At 54.8% G+C, this 19147-nt stretch overlaps 4 protein-coding genes across 13 annotated transcripts; 3 read left to right on the forward strand and 1 right to left on the reverse strand.

The window, feature by feature from the left end:
• The first annotated feature begins 43 nt into the window (after positions 1–43).
• On the forward strand, positions 44–3019 carry HSD17B1 (hydroxysteroid 17-beta dehydrogenase 1). 3 transcript variants are annotated; one of them, XM_049860747.1, is made up of 6 exons: positions 49–453; positions 561–728; positions 871–1050; positions 1252–1345; positions 1825–2002; positions 2089–3016. In XM_049860747.1, exons 1-6 carry the CDS (start codon positions 357–359, stop codon positions 2326–2328), a joined length of 957 nt encoding a protein of 318 aa, XP_049716704.1. In that variant the 5' UTR covers positions 49–356; the 3' UTR covers positions 2329–3016. The 3 variants fall into 3 exon arrangements, with proteins under 3 accessions (XP_049716702.1, XP_049716705.1, XP_049716704.1); XM_049860745.1 differs by having other exon boundaries at positions 44–453; positions 871–1345; XM_049860748.1 differs by lacking the exon at positions 871–1050 and having other exon boundaries at positions 47–453; positions 2089–3019.
• Positions 3020–6155: 3136 nt separating this feature from the next.
• COASY (Coenzyme A synthase) lies at positions 6156–10315 on the forward strand. Of its 7 annotated transcripts, XM_049859588.1 has the most exons (10): positions 6161–6247; positions 6632–7342; positions 7982–8196; positions 8473–8604; positions 8729–8918; positions 9003–9067; positions 9254–9338; positions 9508–9605; positions 9712–9858; positions 9964–10312. In XM_049859588.1, the coding sequence occupies exons 2-10, from the start codon at positions 6643–6645 to the stop codon at positions 10021–10023; spliced, it is 1692 nt and encodes a 563-aa protein (XP_049715545.1). In that variant the 5' UTR covers positions 6161–6247; positions 6632–6642; the 3' UTR covers positions 10024–10312. The 7 variants fall into 7 exon arrangements, with proteins under 7 accessions (XP_049715538.1, XP_049715545.1, XP_049715544.1 ...); XM_049859581.1 differs by having other exon boundaries at positions 6156–6201; positions 7982–8604; positions 9964–10315; XM_049859587.1 differs by having other exon boundaries at positions 7982–8604; positions 9964–10315.
• A 749-nt stretch (positions 10316–11064) lies between these two features.
• On the forward strand, positions 11065–16021 carry MLX (MAX dimerization protein MLX). 2 transcript variants are annotated; one of them, XM_049859590.1, is made up of 8 exons: positions 11065–11358; positions 11591–11627; positions 12295–12384; positions 12666–12772; positions 13047–13146; positions 13334–13433; positions 13815–14016; positions 14855–16021. In XM_049859590.1, exons 1-8 carry the CDS (start codon positions 11155–11157, stop codon positions 14909–14911), a joined length of 897 nt encoding a protein of 298 aa, XP_049715547.1. In that variant the 5' UTR covers positions 11065–11154; the 3' UTR covers positions 14912–16021. The 2 variants fall into 2 exon arrangements, with proteins under 2 accessions (XP_049715547.1, XP_049715548.1); XM_049859591.1 differs by having other exon boundaries at positions 11070–11196.
• A 97-nt stretch (positions 16022–16118) lies between these two features.
• On the reverse strand, positions 16119–18372 carry PSMC3IP (PSMC3 interacting protein). Its single transcript, XM_049859593.1, has 8 exons — positions 18241–18372; positions 18046–18146; positions 17789–17878; positions 17387–17498; positions 16771–16916; positions 16601–16654; positions 16397–16456; positions 16119–16316 (listed from the first exon to the last, which is right to left on the reverse strand). The coding sequence occupies exons 1-8, from the start codon at positions 18272–18274 to the stop codon at positions 16260–16262; spliced, it is 654 nt and encodes a 217-aa protein (XP_049715550.1). The 5' UTR covers positions 18275–18372; the 3' UTR covers positions 16119–16259.
• Positions 18373–19147: the final 775 nt, after the last annotated feature.

The following is a 19147-nucleotide window of genomic DNA, read 5'->3' on the forward strand; positions in this document are numbered from 1 at the left end:
TCTGGAAACTACGCTTGTCCTGGTATGACACAGGCATGCCTAGGGGACCCTCAGCCCTGGGTACTACGTAGTGTTCAGATGGGGCCCATACCAGCTTGCAAAGGGAAAACCCCTTCTCCCTCTGACTAGCCACAAAGGCAGGTCAGGTGGGTGTTCCAAGCAGGCGCCTCATCTCTGCCTTGACCCAGAGCAGGGTGGGGAGCTGGCCAGAGACCCGCTGGCCGCTCAGCCTTGAGATTGCAGAATAGACACAACAAGGGATGGGAGTGCCGGCAGGCGGGGGCCGGGTGGAGCAGGTGATATCCAGCTCTTAGGCTGGAGCCTGTGGCATTGGGTGTCTCCACAATCATCTTCCCATGGATCGGACTGTGGTGCTCATCACCGGCTGCTCCTCGGGCATCGGCCTCCACCTGGCCCTGCGGCTGGCGTCCGACCCATCCCAGAGTTTCAAAGGTATATGAGGAGATGGGGATGCAGAGAAGGCAGCAGCCTATGGTCCCAGCAGGCTGAGGGAGGAGCAAGCAGGGAATTCAGATCCTCTACCTCTCCCGAACTTCCAGTGTATGCCACGATGAGGGACTTGAAGGCTCAGGGCCCGCTATGGGAAGCAGCCCAGGCCCGCAGATGCCCTTCTGGCTCCCTGGAGATACTGCAGTTGGACGTGAGGGACTCAGATTCTGTGGCCGCTGCTCGGGCACGAGTGACCGAGGGCCGTGTGGACGTGCTGGGTGAGCCTTCCCGCAACACGTGCTGGAGCCTTCCCGGCCCTCTGTCCATACCTGGATGCCCCGAAGACTAGGGAACCCGAGGGGCTTGGCGAGGGCTGAGGGATGTGGGTGAAGAGGGTGGGCCGGGTCTCTATCCCCACAGTGTGTAACGCGGGCCGGGGCCTGGTCGGGCCGCTGGAGGCACACGTGACCGGCGCCATGAGCTCCGTGTTGGACGTGAACGTGGCGGGGACAGTGCGGACGCTGCAGGCCTTCCTGCCCGACATGAAGCAGCGCCGCTCTGGGCGTGTGTTGGTGACCGGGAGCATGGGAGGTTTGATGGGTGAGTGGCCCAGGGCTGGGCCAGGGGCGCGAAAGAGGCAGAGCCTAAGACAGGGTTCAAGTACCTGTAGCCAGCTCTGCCGGCGAAGCATGTGGCGGAAACAGAAGCGCGCGAAGCCTAGGGAGACAAGTGGGGTGCTGCTGCAGCCGTCGCGCGTATCCGCACCAGGACACGCCTCAACAACCTCATCTCGCCTCCAAGGGCTGCCCTTCAACGCCGTTTACTGTGCCAGCAAGTTTGCACTCGAAGGTTTATGCGAGAGTCTGGCGGTTCTGCTGCCATCCTTCGGGGTCCAGTAAGTCACCACCCCCTCCTCAACCCCAACCGTGGGAGCCCCGGCACCCCATCTGTTGGAGCCATTCTCCCTGGCCCCTCCTTGCCCCACTCATATTTGTGGTATGCCAGTCACTGTGCTGGGCACATGGCATGCGTTAGTTCATTTCTGGTGCCCACTTTGCTGATGAGGTATTGTTCTTGGGAAGCTTAGGCCCAGAGGAGGTAGGTGATTGGCCCAAGGTCACACAGCTGTAAGTGGCTCTTTCGAATTCTGATGTCAGAGTCTCTTACACCCGCAAGTGGACGTGGGAGCGCTTTTCGGGCAGGAAACCGCTTGTACAAATGCTCGGGTAGTCCTGAGCGCCCGCCGCCCGCCTGCAGACCTCTCCCGTCCCCATTCCCAGCCCACCGCGCTGCTCGGGGCTCGGGGCTCGGGGCTCGGGGCTCGGGATTTGGCCAGCGTCGCACCCGCGCCCACCCACCGCTCTCGGCCCGCAGCGTGAGCCTCATCGAGTGTGGCCCGGTGCACACCGCCTTCCAGGAGAAGCTGGAGGGCGGCCTGGGCGGGGCGCTAGACAGCGCGGACACCAAGACCCGCGACCACTTCTTCTGCTACCAGCGCCACTGCGAGCGGGTCTTCCGCGAGGCGGCGCAGGACCCAGAGGAGGTGACAGAGGTAGGCGCCGGGCGGGGCTCCGGGAGCGGGGGTGGCCGCTGGTGCCGGCCCCGCCTGCGCCAGCGCACCTTCTCGTGCCACCACAGGTCTTCCTCAAGGCACTGCGCGCCCCGCAGCCCGCACTGCGCTACTTTAGCACCGAGCATTTCCTGCCCCTGGTGCGCTTGCGCTTCGACGACCCCAGCGGCTGCAGTTACGTGGCCGCCATGCGCCGCGCGGTGTTCGAGGACAAGTCTGCGGAGCGCCCCGACGGCGCCCCAGCGAAGCCCGGGGCCGCAGATCTGGGGGGCTGTAAGCTTAGCGCCCCTGCTGCTGCCCAGCAATAAAGGATTCGTCCTCATTCTGCAGAGCCTTCCTTTGAGTCCCCTGGGGCTGTGCGGTCCGGGGTGGGGGCAATGGTGAGGGCCCCGGCTGCACTGCACTTGCGCAACCAGTGGCTGGCTCGGGGCTTCCGACGGCGCGGGCGGCGAGTGGGTGATCAGGACAGGTCAAGTTAGTCTTACGCTACCTACACGCAAACCGGGGGCCAGAGAGCCGAAGGAGCTATCCTAGGTTTACGCCACAAGTCCACGACATAGATGGGACACAAGCTGACACCTGGATACCCAAAGGGCATCTGCAGCATTAAGAATAAGACGAACCCAGATGGGAGGAGTCAGGTTGTATCCTTGTGTCCCATTAGCCATGGACCTGAGTCGAGATTCCTATGTTCTCTGAGCCTGTTTTCTTACTGTGAAATGGGTATAATAATACCTATCATATGGGTTGTTGTTAATTGCCGTCAAGTCTATTCTGACTCATGGAAACACCGTATGTGTCAGAGTAGAACTGCACCCCACAGGGTTTTTAAGACTGATCCTTCAGCAGCAGATTCCCAGACCTGTCTTCCAAGGTGTCCTCTGGGTGGGTTTGATGTGTTGTTGTTGTGTGCCTCAAGTTGATTCATAGGACCCTTTAGGACAAAGTGGAACTGCCCCATAGGGTTTCCTAGGCTGTAAGCTTTATGGGAGCAGATCGCCAGGTCTTTTCTCCCTCAGAACTGGTGGATTCCAACCACTGAGATTTTGGTTAGCAGCCAAATGCTTTAGCCATTGCACCACCATGTGGTAAGGATTAATCGAGATGCCTGAAAGTGCCTGTACAGAGATAGTAGTAGTAGTAGCACTACTGGTATTCTAGTGTTATTATATTCCCATTCCAAAGCCAGATGTGTGAAGAACAGGGCTAAATGAATCCAAGAGAGACGGCCCCACTTCCTCTTCCCCCACCCTACCTCCAGACAAAACTCAGCAGGAGAGACCCCCACTAGCCCCAAGCTGCCTCCCACTTCAGAGTTGGGCTGTGGCTGCAGACCTGGCTAATCTGATCAATGGTCTGTCCACCTTTCTGGGCCCAGTGGAGGGGGCCAGGGTGACAGAAGTCACTGAATTGGGTTGCAAGGTTGTGGAGACAGCCTCCTTCTGCCTTCCTGGGAGGTCTGATACCAAAGAAGGGGTGGAAAACAGAGGCTAAGTTATGAGGTTGCAAGCAAAGGATAGGGGCAAGGCTCCCTACTAGGGGATGGTACTGAGATAAGGAACAGGCTTTGGGGGGTTGTGGTCTGAAAGGAAGGAAAGGGTGAGGGGGGAATGGCTGCACAAAGCTTGGGAATCGGGCCTAGAGAGGAACAGACTGGGGTTCTTGGAGCTGTGTGTTGGACATTGAAGAAAGGAGGCACTGCATTCTGACCTCCCTCTGCCTCCACATAAGGGTCTTCTCTGGGTCTGTTGCACCGTCTGCCACCTCAGCTCTTAGGGAAAGGGCAGGTAGGGGCCTCACAGCCACCCTGCCCTTGCCTGCCTCCTCACCCTGCTGGCCCAGATGGATCTGCTGCCCCTGCTGCACTCAGGAAGGCCACATTAAGGGAAGGGAGCCAAGGCAATATGAGCCTCTGAGACATGGGACCTGTTCTCAGAGCCTAGCTTCTCTTCCCTAGGCTGCTCCTTTGCACCTCAGTGTCAGTGTGTGTGTGTGTGTGTGTGTGTGTGTGTGTGTGTGTATGTTCAAGCCTACAAGGTCACCCCTGGAGGGGGGGCAGGGGATCGTCAAGGTGAAGTGAACCCTCTCTCTTCCCTTAATAACCTCATGCCGTGCCATGTATATGCTAACGAGCTCCCATCTGAAAAAAAAAAACTACATATCTCCAACCCCATTTTTACCCACAAACTCAAGGCTCGTGTCTTCAACTGCCTACTCATCATTTCCACTTGATGTCTAATAAACTTAATGTGTCCAAACAGCAATTCATGAGTCCAAAAAGCTTGCTGTCCTCCTTGACTCCTCTCTCTCTCTCTCTCACACACACACCCCTCATTTAATCCGTCAGCAAATACTGCCGACTCTACTTCAAACTTCAAAGCATATTCAGAAAACATACACTATCATCTCTCTTTGGATTATTGCAGTAGCCTCCTAACTGGTTTCCCTGATTCCATCCTTGCCCACCAAGAGTAAAATATCCACAGATGGCCAGAATGATTTTTTTAAGAATGAAAGTCTGATCATTTCATGCCTCTGCTCAAAGCATTTCTTGTAGCTTTCCATCTCAGTTAAATCTAAGGTCTTCTCATGGTCTCCAAGACCTTTGACCTGACCTCTGCTTCCTCTCCAACCTCATTTCCCACTACTTCCCATATTGGTCATCTGATCTAACCCACTGGCTTCCTGCCTCAGAGCCTTGGCACTTGCTGTTCCCTCTGTCTGGTTCACTTTTCCCCAGGTCTCTGATTCTAACTCTTCCTCAGGGTCTTTGCTATTTTCCTGGACCGTTGTATCTAAAATAGAATTCCCTCCTCTCCAGGATAGTCGCCTTACCCTGCTTTATTCCTTTTCATAGCACTTATCTCCACTGATATGGTTTATTTATTGACTGTAACCTAATCCCCTACCCCTCGACACACAGGAATGTAAACTACAGGAGGGCAAGGACATCGGTTTGTTCAGTGGTCTCTCAGTTTTGTGCCTACATAGGGGGCACTAAATACACATTTACGAATAAATGTGACTGTGTGTGGGCATATGAGATGTCACTCCCTGACTGCCCTTGCTGCTTGCTTCTTCAAATTCGGTCCTCTGTTTAAAACCCAGCTTAAGAACTCTCCTGCAAGAAGCCTGCCCCATTAAGTCCTTTGTGGCTCTACATCTCTTTGATCCTTGACTCCAAGGGCAGAGCCAGGTTTTGTGGGGCCAGAGGTTTATACACCTTTCAGGGCCTCTTTAGGAAAAATAATACAAAAAACAAACAGAAAATTAAGTATAAAAGTGAGTATTTATTTAGTTCAGGATAATAAACACAGCATTTTATTAGAGTCTTGGAGGTTGGTTTCCCTTTCTTCTGATATTTCTGGGCAATTTACCTGAAATGTTTCTTGATGGCAACCTGGCTAGCCCTCCCCTCCGAGAGGACTACCACTAGCCGTTCCAGCATTTGGTAGCCTTAAGGTAAATCCGTCACCACTTGACACGGTTTTGGCCTTTCAGGTCCTTTCTCATGCCCACTGAGACTGTCCTCTGGAAGCTCTACTGAGCTCACATGCAGACCTCTCCCCCTTAACTCTCCCGCAAACGGGCACATTACTGTATCTGGGTGGTGCGCAGAGCAGGCCACGGGAGTCGGGAGACCTGGCCTCTGTCATTACCACCCCTTTATGTTCCTTGAAAATACAAGGCCTGTTTATCCATCTGTGAAATGGGGGCTTGCACAACTGTTCTGTGGCCTTCCACACGAGGATCCTCGGACTGGGAGGGCACCGGGCGGGCTTCGGTGACGCCAAGCCCCGGGTCAGGCGCAACCCTAAGACATCCACCTTCGTCCTCGGAATTTATTAAGCCGGCTGTTAGTTTTGGCTTTGCAGTTGCCTCCTGGGTGACCCGAAGGCCATCCGTCAATGGGTCTTCAAACTCGCCTTGCCCTCCGAGTGGCTTGGACCTCGAAACCAAAGATTGACCTATTCCCTACGACTCGAAGACAGTAGGTTTGGGTTTTTTTTTTTTTGGCTACTCCGGGGGGCTCAGCCCCGCCCCGTCGGCGGACGCACCCCACCTCACGTGAAAGCACGCGAGAATCTCGCTCCGTACCAAGGTTGAGAGGCTTGAGCTTTCTCGGCTTCCGTAGCTCGGAGTCGCGTTTCCCAAGCCAGCGGTCCCGGGTAGCTGTTAGGGTAGGTTCCGCAGCCCTACAGGCGGAGCCAGGGTCCGGAGCCTTCAGTGAGTAGGGGCCGAATCTGAGCAACCCCCTTTACCTCCCTCACCCGATCCCTTGAAGACCCGGGTGCAGCTTAGCAAGAGGGCACAGGATTCCTGGATCCCCAGCCCTATGACTCAGGGGCTCATCCCCGGTTTTCCACTCTCAGCATTTCGATTCAGTTCAGCGAATTCACCGCTCTGTCTGAGAGATGAGGAAACTGACTCAGAGAGTAGCCCCGAGGCGCGGTCTGCCAAGCCCTCTCCCCCTCGCCTAGGTTCCTGAAGTCAGCACCGAGTCCCTGTGCCTGACTCAGGTCCCCTCCTCGTAGTCCAAGGTCCGTGCAGGCCTCGGCCTCAGCCTCATTCCCCTCAGTCACCCTCGTCTCGTCTCCCTAACTCTCGCAGGCTGGGGCAGCATGGCTGTGTTCCGATCGGGACTTCTAGTGCTGACGACGCCTCTGAGCTCCCTGACCCCTCGCCTGGTGCCCATCCTAACCTCGGCAGCCCAGCTGGTGAATCACACGCTCTATGTCCATCTGCAGCCTGGCCTGAGCCTGGAAGGCCCTGTTCAGCCTGAGTCCAGCCCTGTGCAGGCCACGTTTGAGGTCCTCGATCTCATCACGCACCTCTACGCAGGCGCCGATGTCCACAGGCACCTGGACGTCCGAGTCCTGCTGTCCAATATCCGAGCCAAGAGTGCCTTTCTGCCTCCCCAGTTCAGCTCAGTCCAGAACCTGGCCCGCCCGCCAGAAGTGGTACTGACTGACTTCCAGACGCTGGATGGCGGCCAGTACAACCCAGTCAAGCAACAGCTAGAGCGCTATGCCACCAGCCTTTACAGCTGTTGTCCGCAACTGGCTTCGGTGCTGCTGTACCCCGAGTATGGGTCTACGGAGCTATCCGTGGAGCCCCAGGATGCCCCCTCATCCTCTACCATCAAGCCAGCCTCCCCTGTGGCCAGGTCTCCAAAGCAGCCGGTGCGTGGCTACCACCGTGGAGCCGTGGGTGGCACGTTTGACCGCTTGCACAATGCCCACAAGGTGCTCCTCAGCGTCTCATGCATCCTGGCCCAGGAGCGACTTGTGGTAGGAGTAGCAGACAAAGACTTGTTGAAGAGTGAGTGAGAGAGACCCTGGATTAAGGCAGTGGAGGACCCCAGATCTTTTTGCCCCTTCTTCTTATGCCAAGATTGAGGAAGGGTGGGACCATCCATTAATTCACACCTCTTCCAAATGTGAAGTGCCTGGCACTCAGTTGGTGCTAAGGAAATTTTGTTAAATGAATAAATGCAGCTTTCTTAATTTGTGGGCCAATCACCACTTTATCATGATTCCCCCAGTGTGGAGCCAGGGAATCTACATTTTGATAAGGGCTTCAGGAAAGGAACCTTAAAGTTTGGCACCTTGGGATAAATAGATGTTGTAGGTAGTAGTGCTAGAGGCAATAAGAGGGCCTTAGGGATGGTGTTGGATCTCGTAATTCTCCATCTGACTCTGGTGCCCACTTGCACTGCTGTTTCTCTGGAGTAGTTTTCTGGTGGCTTATTCTGTGGGTACAGGCTGGTCCTTCCAGCAACTGTTGTGCTTGCCTGCCTCGTCCCTTGCAGCCGCTTGCCCACAGACCACTTCCCAGCTTAGCTCTTTCTTCCCACCACTCCCTGTAGAGATACAGTGCCAAGGGGTACTCTTTCCCAATTTGTCCCACACTCTTTTCCCCAGTGAAAAGATCTCACTGTTTTTCCGGCTTCTTCTCCAGGCAAGTTGCTCCCTGAGCTGCTCCAACCCTATGAAGTACGTGTGGAACATCTGAGTGAGTTCCTGGTGGACATCAAGCCCTCCTTGACTTTTGATCTCATCCCCCTGCTGGACCCCTATGGGCCCGCTGGCTCTGACCCCTCCCTGGAGTTCCTGGTGGTCAGCGAGGAGACCTACCGTGGGGGGATGGCCGTCAACCGCTTCCGCCTTGAGAATGTAACCCCTGAGGGAGACTGGCAGAGGGAGTGGATGGGGATGGGGACAGCCATTATGGGAGGCTGTTGGAAATACTGTGGCCTCAGAAAACGGAAGAGAAGGCTCTGGGTGATGGGAAGAGGCAGGGGAGAACTGGCCCCAGAATGCCTTATGAATTGGAGGAGGAGCCCGGGGCGTAGTGTATGGGGGAGGATAAGGGGCAGGTTGGGTGTCAGGGTTTGCCCTTCTTCATCTCACCCCTCCTTCCCTCTCTGCACCTCTTCCCCTTTACCTCAGGACCTAGAGGAGCTTGCCTTGTACCAGATCCAGCTGTTGAAGGACCCAAAACACATGGAAAATGAAGAGGATAAAGTCAGCTCCTCCAGCTTCCGCCACCAAATGCTTGGAAACCTGCTGCGGCCACCATATGTAGGCCCCTTCACCCTACTTAAGTGGGCTGGACATGCTGGAGGATGGAGACTGAGGGTTTCCCCTAAGCATGAGCCAGAGGGCCCTGGTAACTGTGAGTTCCTTCTCTCTTGTCTACCCCTAGGAGAGGCCAGAGCTTCCCCCAAATCTCTATGTGATTGGGTTGACAGGCATTAGTGGCTCCGGGAAGAGCTCAGTAGCTCATCGGCTGAAGGGCCTGGGGGCATATATCATCGACAGTGATCACCTGGGCCATCGGGCCTATGCCCCGGGTGGCCCTGCCTACCAGCCGGTGGTGGAAGCCTTCGGACCAGGTAATAACTGAGGAAGGCTGGAGGTGGCCTGGAATGAGAAGATGGCCTGGCCTCCTTACTCAGGTCTCTATCTTTGTCGTCCAGATATTCTCCATAAAGATGGCATCATCAACAGGAAGATCCTAGGCAGCCGGGTGTTTGGGAACAAGGTAAACAAATACCTGTCTAGGAGCTCCTCAGCTGCTGCTAGACCCAGGGATTGGGATCCAGTGGTTCTCTCTGGTCTGGCCCAGAATACTGATTTCTACTTATCTGCTCCCAGCAACCACCTCCCTCCAGCTGGCTTCATTTCTGAGGGAAGGTAACCTCTGCCTGCTCTCTGTCTCTCACCCCAGAAGCAGCTGAAGATACTCACAGACATTATGTGGCCAATTATCGCAAAGATGGCCCAAGAGGAGATGGACCTGGCCGTGACTGAGGGTGAGTAGCAAGGATGATGAGAGCAGCCAAGGGGGACAGTTAGGCAGATTCTGGGGGCTTCCCCAGCCCACACTAGACATCCATGTTTCTGTGGGACTATGTCTCCTGGGCTCTTTGACTGGTAGCAGGTGCCAGGGTGCTGCTGGCAGCGACTGGGGTCTTCCTGCAGGAAAGCATGTGTGCGTGATTGATGCCGCCATGCTGCTTGAAGCCGGCTGGCAGAACATGGTCCATGAGGTGTGGACCGTTATCATCCCTGAGACTGAGGTATCTGGACCCCACCCCCACCCCACCCTAACTGCAGACTGCATCCTGCACTGAGCTGGCTGCTGAGCTTGGCATCCTTCCTGACCAATGCCTTGTCTGTGCCCAGGCTGTCCGGCGCATCGTGGAGCGCGATGGCCTGAGTGAAGCTGCGGCACAAAGCCGGCTGCAGAGCCAGATGAGTGGGCAGCAGCTTGTGGACCAGAGCCACGTGGTGCTGAGCACACTGTGGGAGCCACAGGTTACCCAGCGCCTGGTTGGTGCCCAGGGAATGGCTATGTTGTAGGGAGGGAGTCTCCAAGTGGGTGCCTGCCTGACCGTGTCCTCTTTACCTCCTTCCAACATTCTGACCTGTTCAAAGGTGGAGAAAGCCTGGAACCTCTTGCAAAAGCGCATTCCCAAGATGCCATCAGGCCCATGAGTGACCATGAGTTCTCTGTGGGGTCAGATTGGCCCCTGGAGCTGACAAGAGACCCAGTGGTGAGAGGAGTGAGGGCCTCAATGCTTGCCCTGGCTCGGACCTAGGGGGCTGGAAGCTGAGCTGGGCAGGGCTGGGCCTACCCAGCCTGCTCGTATGTGGCCAGCACTGAGGATGTGGCTTATGGAAGAGCAGGCCCCTATGCCGTTCCATCCCCACTCTGGCCCAGGTGTGTCTTGTGATACCCACAGCTGATGGGCCAGGGCAATCACTGGAACTTTTAACAGAATTAAAGATGAATGTTTCCAGGTGAATGTGTTGTGTCTGCTTCCTGCTCCGATGCCTGTGGGTATCTCTGGAACCCTTGAGTTGCAAGTGTGGGGCTCAGGCATGAGCTGGAAGCCGGAGAGTGCAGTGGTTAAGAGCATGGGCTTTGGAGCTAGCCAAACTGAGGTCAGCCCTGGCCTACCACTGACTAGCCGTGTGCTTTTGGATAAGTCACAGACTTATCTAGGGACCTTAGTTTCCTTACCTGTAAAGTAGGATAAATTGGCTCACAGGGTCTTTGCAAGGAACAAGTATACTGCCAGACTGGCCTGGGTGTTGGGAGATCATCCCTAAACAAGCCAGACGGGATCTCTGCCCTCACAGAGCTTGCAGCCTGGTGGGGTCTGCCGCGGGGAAGCTCTGCCAGTTCTAGATCGGCCAGGCCTGCGGTCCCGGAGTCCGGGCTGTCAGGTGCCTGTGGGACAGCAGGAGAAACGCTCCCTAGGAGCCGGCTGGGCCGCGTAGCGCGTGTGCGCACAACTGTGCGACACTATTCCGACTCTTTGGAGAGGACCCCATTTCACAGGGTGTGTTTTATGTCGCCGCCATTCCAGTGCTCCTAACCCAAGGGAGAGAGCGGACGGACGAGGAAGACGCCCCCAAACTAGCTTTTAGTCCAAGCTCCGGGCTTGGCGCACTGGGCTGGCTGTATTTTAAAACCCTGGGGTTGCGCGTGCGCGGTACTTGGCCCCCGCCCTCTGCCTCTTGACTGCGGATTGGTGGGTTTGGCTCACGTGAGGGGCACCGCCCTCTTCCTCGCGGCAGGGGGTCCGCCCACTGGCTGGTTTCCGGTTCGGTGGGTTCAAGATGACGGAGCCGGTAGCCTCTCCCGAAGACCCCTGGGTCAAGGCAAGCCCCGTGGGCGCGAACGCCGGCGAGGGGAGGGCGGGTCGGGCTCGTGCACGTAGGGGGTTCGGAAGACGAGGGGATTCCCTCCTCTTCCCCAAGTCTCCCCCCTGCTCCGGGACCCGGGGCTACAGAGAAGACAGCTCGCGCCCCGCGCTTGCTAAGGTGGGGAAACAAATGAGGTGTGTGTGCGCCAGTGTGAGAGAAGGGGGAGTCTGGGGATGGGGTGAGGAGAGGGGCGGCTCCCACGGCTTATCTCATGTCGGCTCTTGGCGGGGATCACTCCGCTGACCCTACGCCCCAGGTGTGTGTGTGTGTGCGCGCTCACACAGTGAATTGGACCGCCTTCCCCCAGGGGCAGGGGTCTGATGGGCTTCTTCCTTGCTTGGTGTCTCAGGTGGAGTATGCCTACAGCGACAACAGCCTGGATCCAGGTGAGTGCCTCCCCACCTCCATCCCCCACCCGTCTCAGCTCAAAGTGACACTCTCCTTTCAGCCCTATAGACCTTGCCAGCCACACCTGAGCACAGTCCACAGTGCTGGCTTGAAACAGCGAGGGAGGAGCAGAAGGACAGGGGCAGGAAGCAACGAAGAGTGACACCCAGTTCCCTTTGCTCTGGGGCAGGGAAGTGATGGAAATAGTGACAGCTGGTCACTCTCTAAGGAGCCCTGGTGGCTTAGTGGTTGAAGCAATAGACTGCTAATGGAAGGGTCAGTGGTTCAAAACCACCAGTGGCTGCACGGAAGAAAGATCTGGCAGTCTGCTTCCTAGAAGTTTACAGCCTAGGAAATTCTATAGGGTCGCTCTGGGTTGGAATCGACTCAATGGCAGTGGGTTTGATTTGTTTTGGGGTCATTTTCTCACTCTCATCTTGTCCAGATGCCCTGTTAAGAGCCAGGGTGTCACTGCAGGCCTATGGAGCAGAGTACACGTTAGGAACAGCAACATTGCAGGGTGGTATGGTGGGAAGTGAGTGGCCTGGGGTTGAAGGGTAGAGGTCAGCATTTAAGGATCAAGAAGCTATTGTGCCCAAGGATATCTGAGGGTTTGGAAGTGTTCCCCACCCTAACCCCTTAGTGATTGGGACCTCTCTTTTCCAGGGCTTTTTGTAGAAGGCACCCGCAAGGGGAGTGTAGTATCCAGAGCTAATAGCATCGGTTCTACCAGTGCCTCTTCAGTCCCCAACACAGGTAGGCAGCACCATCCCCCTACTTGGGGGAACTAAAATATGCCATCATTTTAGTATCTTTCCTAGACAGGGAAGCCCCTACCATCCATGTGCGGGTACTGGAGCCCTACTGCCAGACATAGAGTTTCACCATCTTTCACCTTATCTAGGATATTAGGTTCTTCTGCACATCTGCCATCTCTGGGCACCAGGTTCCTCTCCTTCCCAACTGGGTAAATGTGGGGTAGCTGGGTCCTGCCGGGCCCCAGGATGACCTCTCCTTGCCCCCAACTCTGAGCATAGATGACGAGGACAGTGATTACCACCAGGAGTCCTACAAGGAGTCCTACAAGGACCGGCGGCGGCGAGCACACACTCAGGCTGAGCAAAAGAGGAGAGATGCCATTAAGGTGAGTGGGGAGGCCTGCAGTGCATGCAGCCCGGGGCAGGAGGGCCGTACAGATTGCAGATTTGTTCTGCCCGGGCCCTATCAGACAGTCCCAGGCCGACTTGGGGTCAGCTGATCCAGTCCCTGAACTTGAACACCTTCCTCCTCCCAGCCTCCCCTTTCCCACCCCTTTGAGCTTGTGAGCATGGAACTTGGTGTTAGGGAAGCTTAGCTTTGTGCCAGTTTGCCTTAACCTCTGAGGATTAAGGAATCTCTGTTTCCTGTTCTCTCCACAGAGGGGCTATGACGACCTTCAGACCATTGTCCCCACCTGCCAGCAACAGGACTTCTCCATTGGCTCCCAAAAGCTCAGCAAAGCCATCGTTCTACAAAAGAGTATGGCGCTGGAGAGCACTGGAGGGGGTGGGAGTATCAGGGAGCGTAGAGAAGCTGGTGCCTTCTACCTACTCAGCTCGGCCCTGGTGTGGTGGATGGAATGGAATGGCTGGGGGGAAGAGGAAACAAAACCAGTGTTGTCCCCCGGGCTGAGACTTCTGTGCCCACCCCCTCTTCCCACTCCCAGCCATTGACTACATCCAGTTTCTGCACAAAGAGAAGAAAAAGCAGGAGGAGGAGGTGTCCACGCTACGCAAGGATGTCACGGCCTTGAAGATCATGAAAGTGTAAGGGGGCGTTGAACCAGAGGAACCAGAGCTTCTGAGGGGACTTTGAGTGAGACTTCACTTCACACCCTCCCTTTGTCCAAAGGCCACATCAAGAACTACAATATAGATAATACTCTGGCTCCCTGAGGTAGCCCTGTCACTTAGAGGCAGGTCCCTGTCCCCAGCTGTCCCATACACGTAGCAGACACTCACAAAATGCCTGTTGGATATATGAAGGTTGAGGAGAGAGGGTCACCGTTTCTAACCCAGTATCTAGCTGGTGTTGAATACACCCGAAAGCCTTCCGGGGCTCCTGGGGAGGTACATGGGGTAACCCACCATTCTTGCTGCACTGGTTGAGCTGCTGCAGCACCTCATCCCTGGCCTGCTCACTTTCAGGAACTATGAGCAGATTGTGAAGGCGCATCAGGACAACCCCCATGAGGGGGAGGACCAGGTCTCTGACCAGGTCAAGTTCAACGTATTTCAAGGCATCATGGACTCCCTGTTCCAGTCCTTCAATGCCTCCATCTCTGTGGCCAGCTTTCAGGAGCTGTCAGCCTGTGTCTTCAGTTGGATTGAGGAGCACTGTAAGCCTCAGGTATGGGGCAGTGATGGTCACAGAGGTGGAGGTCCTGGGGTTGTCTCCCTACCTTTAGGTAGAGTGGCCCAAGCCATCATTTGTTCAGAAAAGCATGGTAGCAGCTTTTAGATTTCCTGAGGGTGTTTCTGGATCTTTCAGCACTCTTTGTCTTCTCTTTTTTTGTTGCCTAGCCCAGATCTTCCTGTTTTGGTTTTATTTGGCAGGTATGATTTCAGCATGCACTTAGTGCAGTGCAAGGCCCAGCTCTCACTTGGCCTTTGTATAGCCCCCATTATTGCTGCCTCGTTAGCCATCCGTCAGCTCTTCAGTGTGTAAGCCCGAGCACCTGCAGCAGAATTACTTTAGTTTTTTGGAAATGTGGATTCCCAGGTCCACTAAAACAATGTATCCAGAGGCTTATTATTATTAATTATTGTTGTTGCCATTATTTGTAATGGGAAGTTGTATCAACAGTATTCTAGGTCTTCTGCTTTTCAGGTCTGGTTGCTTTTTTCTGAGGCTTGAACTTGCAGTTGATCTTCTTGCTTTCTTTGATCGTTTCCCAACATTTTTATTGTGAAACATTTTAAACATACTGCAACATTGAGGGAATTTTACAATGAATGCTCATATACCCACCATCTAAATCCTACTATTAACATTTTACTGTATTTGCTTTATCACATATCTGTCCCTGTCATTTTCTCCATCCTGTTCTGGGGGCATTTCACAGTAAACTTCTCAGAGCTCCTTTTAATGCACTCTCAAGAGAACACCTGGTTGAGATGGGTACTACCCAAGACCGCTCTTTGCCCTCTGCCTGAGGGTCTGTCTCTTCCTCTGCTGTCCCGCCCAGACCTTACGAGAGATCGTGATTGGCGTCCTGCACCAGCTGAAAAACCAGCTTTACTGACTGGCTCTTGGAAGCCTTCAGAACAGCCAACAAGAGGCCCCTGAGTCTCCTACTTGGCCATGGAGCTGGTAAGCCTACGAGATTGGACTGCGACGCCTCACACCAGTCAGCTGGTTTCTACTTGGTGTTTGGTTCTTTCACCCCCACCTCACCCTCAGTGGGCTGGGGTTTTTGTGTTGTGAAAGCTTCTGATTAATTTATTATATTGACTGTAAAACTCAAATCTACCTAGTCTCCCCCTCCCTTTGACCCCCCCACCTCACAGAAGTCCTTAGGATGGGGGTCTGCTCTAGGTACCCCAAAGAGCCCCTGGCCTCTCAACCCTTTCTCCAAGTCTCAGATTTCTGCTTATGAGCTACATCTATTTGGACTACTGTTTACCTCTGTTTTGGGTCTCTTGGGTAGCATTTAGCCCAAGCTGGGCCATTTTAGCAAAAGTAGTTGGATGGGAGAAAAAGAGGAAGAGAAAAAACTTCCATAGCCATGAAGGGCAAAAGGCAGCCTCATACCGAGGCTAGGGCTGCTTGACCAGTCCAAGGTCACCAGGGCTTTTCCAGCCACCCCAGCGCAGGGCTACCAGGGTCCTGCCCTCACCTCATACCCCATCTTCTCTCCCTTCTTCCCCTGTTCTGGGCCGTAGCGGGAAGCAGCCTCTCCCTGTTCCCACAGGCGGTAGCACTTTATAGCAAACGCAAGTGTGACACAACACAACGTATTTACATTTTTAATTTTTGCTAAACCACAATGCAATTTTGCTAAAGTTACAATTTTGGAAGATTAGCTGGGCCTCAAGACCATTCCCAGCTGCTCATGAAGTTTGTCTGGGTCTCCACTTTCTCTCAGCACTGCCTGCATTTCTCCCAGGACTTGGGGGTGGAGTGATGGCATTCAGAATAAACTCTAAAGGCCTCCTGGGGTGCACAAGCCCAGGAAAGTCCTGGGTGAGGCATAAGCTCCTCAAATGCTGGTGTATAGTAGCCTCTCCAGACCCCCATCCCTAAGTACCCACCCTGCCTCTTCAGCTCTGATGTCTGGGAGATTTGACTATCCAGAGGAAATTAAATATTTTTATATCAAACTATATAACAATAAATATTGCCAAATGCTTTCCTTCAGCATTGCTCCAGATCTAAGCTCGAGAGAATTGCAAGTGTTCAATGAAATGAATGTGATCATCACTCAGGAATACAGCCCTCTGTCCCTCCACTCGGTACTTTGGTTTATGCCCCTCTCCCGCTGCTCTGCTCAGAGGCAGAAAGCAGCAGGAACTGCAACAAAAAAGCCAACCTCAACAAGGCAGCCAGTCCAGGACCTCTGTTCCCATCCCCTAGTCCTGCCAGAGGGCCTCTCAGGGGTCTGGGAGCTTGACGTTGTGATCCTCATCTGTCTCTATCCCAACTTCCTCCTGTGGGCAGGGAGACAAGCGAATGTGACCTCTCTGGGCGAAAACCAAAGAGAGCAGGGGAGGGGGAGAGTCCCACTTACGAAGAACTGCTTCTTGCTCTTGGGGTATCCTTCAAGGATTGCATCACACAGCTCTGTTGCCTGACAAGAAAAGAAAACAAGCCCTTTCAGATGGCCAGTACTGGGAACTGCCTGGCAGATGCATGGTAGTAAGCAGCAATTTCCCCAGTAACTGCTGTTTTCCAAAAGCTCTTCCCGCCTGCCTTGGCACTCCAGCACACTTACCATCCGCTTCCGCTTCCTCCACTCCTTACAGTACTTCTGCCTCTCTCTGTAAACCTAGACAGAAGGCATAGGTTCCTCTAAGCCCCAGCTGGGGGTCAACCCTCGTCTTCACGTGGGATCTGCACAAGCAGCCCTCCAGCCTTCCACCCCTACTGCTCTGGCCAGCTCACCTGCTCTTTCTCTTCTGGAGTTACATGGTTGGTGGCCGCCTTAATGTTCTTCAGTCTCTCTGTGTAGCCAGCACATTCCTTCTTTAACTCTTGGATTTCTTTCTGCATCTCCGATGTGGTCATGGCACTAGTTAACTCTTTCAGCTCTGAAACCACACCTCCCTGGGGTTACAGCTACCCCCATGGGAGGGGCTCTGGCCTTCCCAGTGAGCGCTCCCTGAGGTGGGAGACCAGGCCTCTGCCTTACTCTGGAATCTACGTTCTGGAGATGCTCGGGAAAATAAGGTTACATAGGGCTTACGGAATTACCTGTTTATTCTCTTTTCCTTTCCCCTTCCATCTACAAGTGGTAGTGGGGTGTGTGGTTGAGCAGATGTAGCAATAGCCAGCGAAAGTGCAGGAGTAAAGGGAAATGTGGGAACAGGACACTGACAGGCCTGGTACAGAACCCAAATGCATGTCTTGCCTATTTGATTTCAATGTATTGCCTAAGGCAGCCCAGCAAAGGGATCTGAGCAGCAACAAGATTAACTGCAGTCAACAAAGCATACACTCAGTAACTCCTGAGCTCAGGACGACCTGCTGTTAGGGGTACTTTCCAGGGCTCCAGTCCTACCAGCCTCCATGTGGCGGCAGCTCTGCTGCAGGCTCTGCACCTTAGCAGTGAGGGCAACGATCTTGGCATCCAGGCCTTGGAGGTCAGCATCACTCACCATGTCAAACTGGTCCTGCCAGAGACAAGTGGGGCTGATGTGAGGTGCAAAGATGGGAACCCACGTCTGGGAAGGCAAGATTTGCAATATCTGGTACTCTCCAAAAAATCACTCGCAGGGCTGAAGGAGTTAAGGAACCTTCTCCCCAAAGTGGTGAAACCTAAATTGTGGCTTTCAATAGGAAGACTCGGGACAGAAGAGGCATCGAGGATGCCTCTGTGCTCCCAAGAAGAGGTAATACTAAGAGTCGATTCAACCAATGTCGGGTTCTCACATGGGTGATAACCTGCGCAGGTTTTCCTCACCTGATCTGCAAAATATATCTTCTGCTTGCCATACGTCTTCTCTTTGATCTTGCCTTGTTGGGCCAACTGTTCCAGCGCCTTCACCACAGTCTGGCAGAGGGGAGGGGGCGGGACAATCAGAGAAGTGCCTTTGGGCCCGAGTGGGGGGGATTTCACCAAATGATCGGAAGCGCCCGACAAGCCGGCAAGCTCGTGGCAGCTCCAAAGGGCAGGGCTCCAGCCTGATTCGAGGGGTCCCGGGGGCGGGGGTCCCTCACCGCCTTGCCAAGTCCGTGTTCCCGCTGCAGGTTCCCGAACACGTCCTGGGCGCTGTAGGGACGGTTCTGCTCTTGCAGGTATTTCAGGAGGAGCACGGGGGCTATGGAGAGGGAGGAGGCGGGACAGGGAGTCATTCGATAGAACCTCCTCACCGCTCCCCTCCCAAGTTTTCTCCGTGCTGGCACCCCCGTTACCTCCCGCCGCAGCTTCAGTCCTGCCCTTGCTCATGGCCTCTCCCGCCGCCAAACCCTAGAAGCCGGACGTGGTAGTCGCTCGGGGCAACGGCTTCTTCCGGGGCGGGGGACGCGAGCGGTGATTGGCTGGAGGGGAAGCCCTTTCCCGGAAGCTGCAGAGACGCACGTTCCTCTCAGCCCGGAGCTCGGGGGTTGGGGCCCGACCTCCAGCCTCCGGGCGGCTGCGGGCCGGGTGGGCTGCACGGCTTCGACCTTCTGCCTTCTTCCCCGCCGGCAGGAAGGCTGCGGTGAAGAGCGGCCTGAAGTTTCGAGCCCCGGTTGAGTCGCGTACTCGTGTCCTTGAGCTAGGCCCAGTGTTTGAACGGAAACTTAAGGGATCTACTCCCGCAGTGGACAAGCAGCTTGCTTAAGGTCACAGGGCTGATTACTCACAGCGACGTGTCCAGTGCCGTTTTCGTCAGTTTCATTATTTGTAAAACAGAAACAATAAGGGGGTGGTTGTGAAAACTTTAATAGCGTCAGCGCCAGAGGAAGAGCGTTACACAGTCCGTGCCCGTTACGGAGCTTCACCCACAGGGGGTGCTCAACACACGCTGTGGTTCGAACACCAAGGTTCGGTTCGCTTGGAGGGGGCTATTCCTAAGCCGCAAAGACTGTAGAGAAGCTTCCTGTGGGTCTGGTCAAGCTCACGACAGCACCTGCCAGGTGCTTTCCACTCCTGCCCACAGTGGCCAGTGGGACAGAGCCTGAAATAAGTATTTCTAGTTTCTGAGGTCAGCTGAAGGCCGAAGAGCAGCTGTCCCTGCAGCTTAATCCAGTGGAGGAGGAGCGCGGTGCTTTTTAAAGCCTTATGCTACCTAAAATCTCACTAGCGCCTAAAATGTACTTCTCACGTTTAGGAGACAGT

Source organism: Elephas maximus, chromosome 19 (assembly GCF_024166365.1).
Source record: "Elephas maximus indicus isolate mEleMax1 chromosome 19, mEleMax1 primary haplotype, whole genome shotgun sequence".
Lineage (NCBI taxonomy): Eukaryota > Metazoa > Chordata > Mammalia > Proboscidea > Elephantidae > Elephas > Elephas maximus.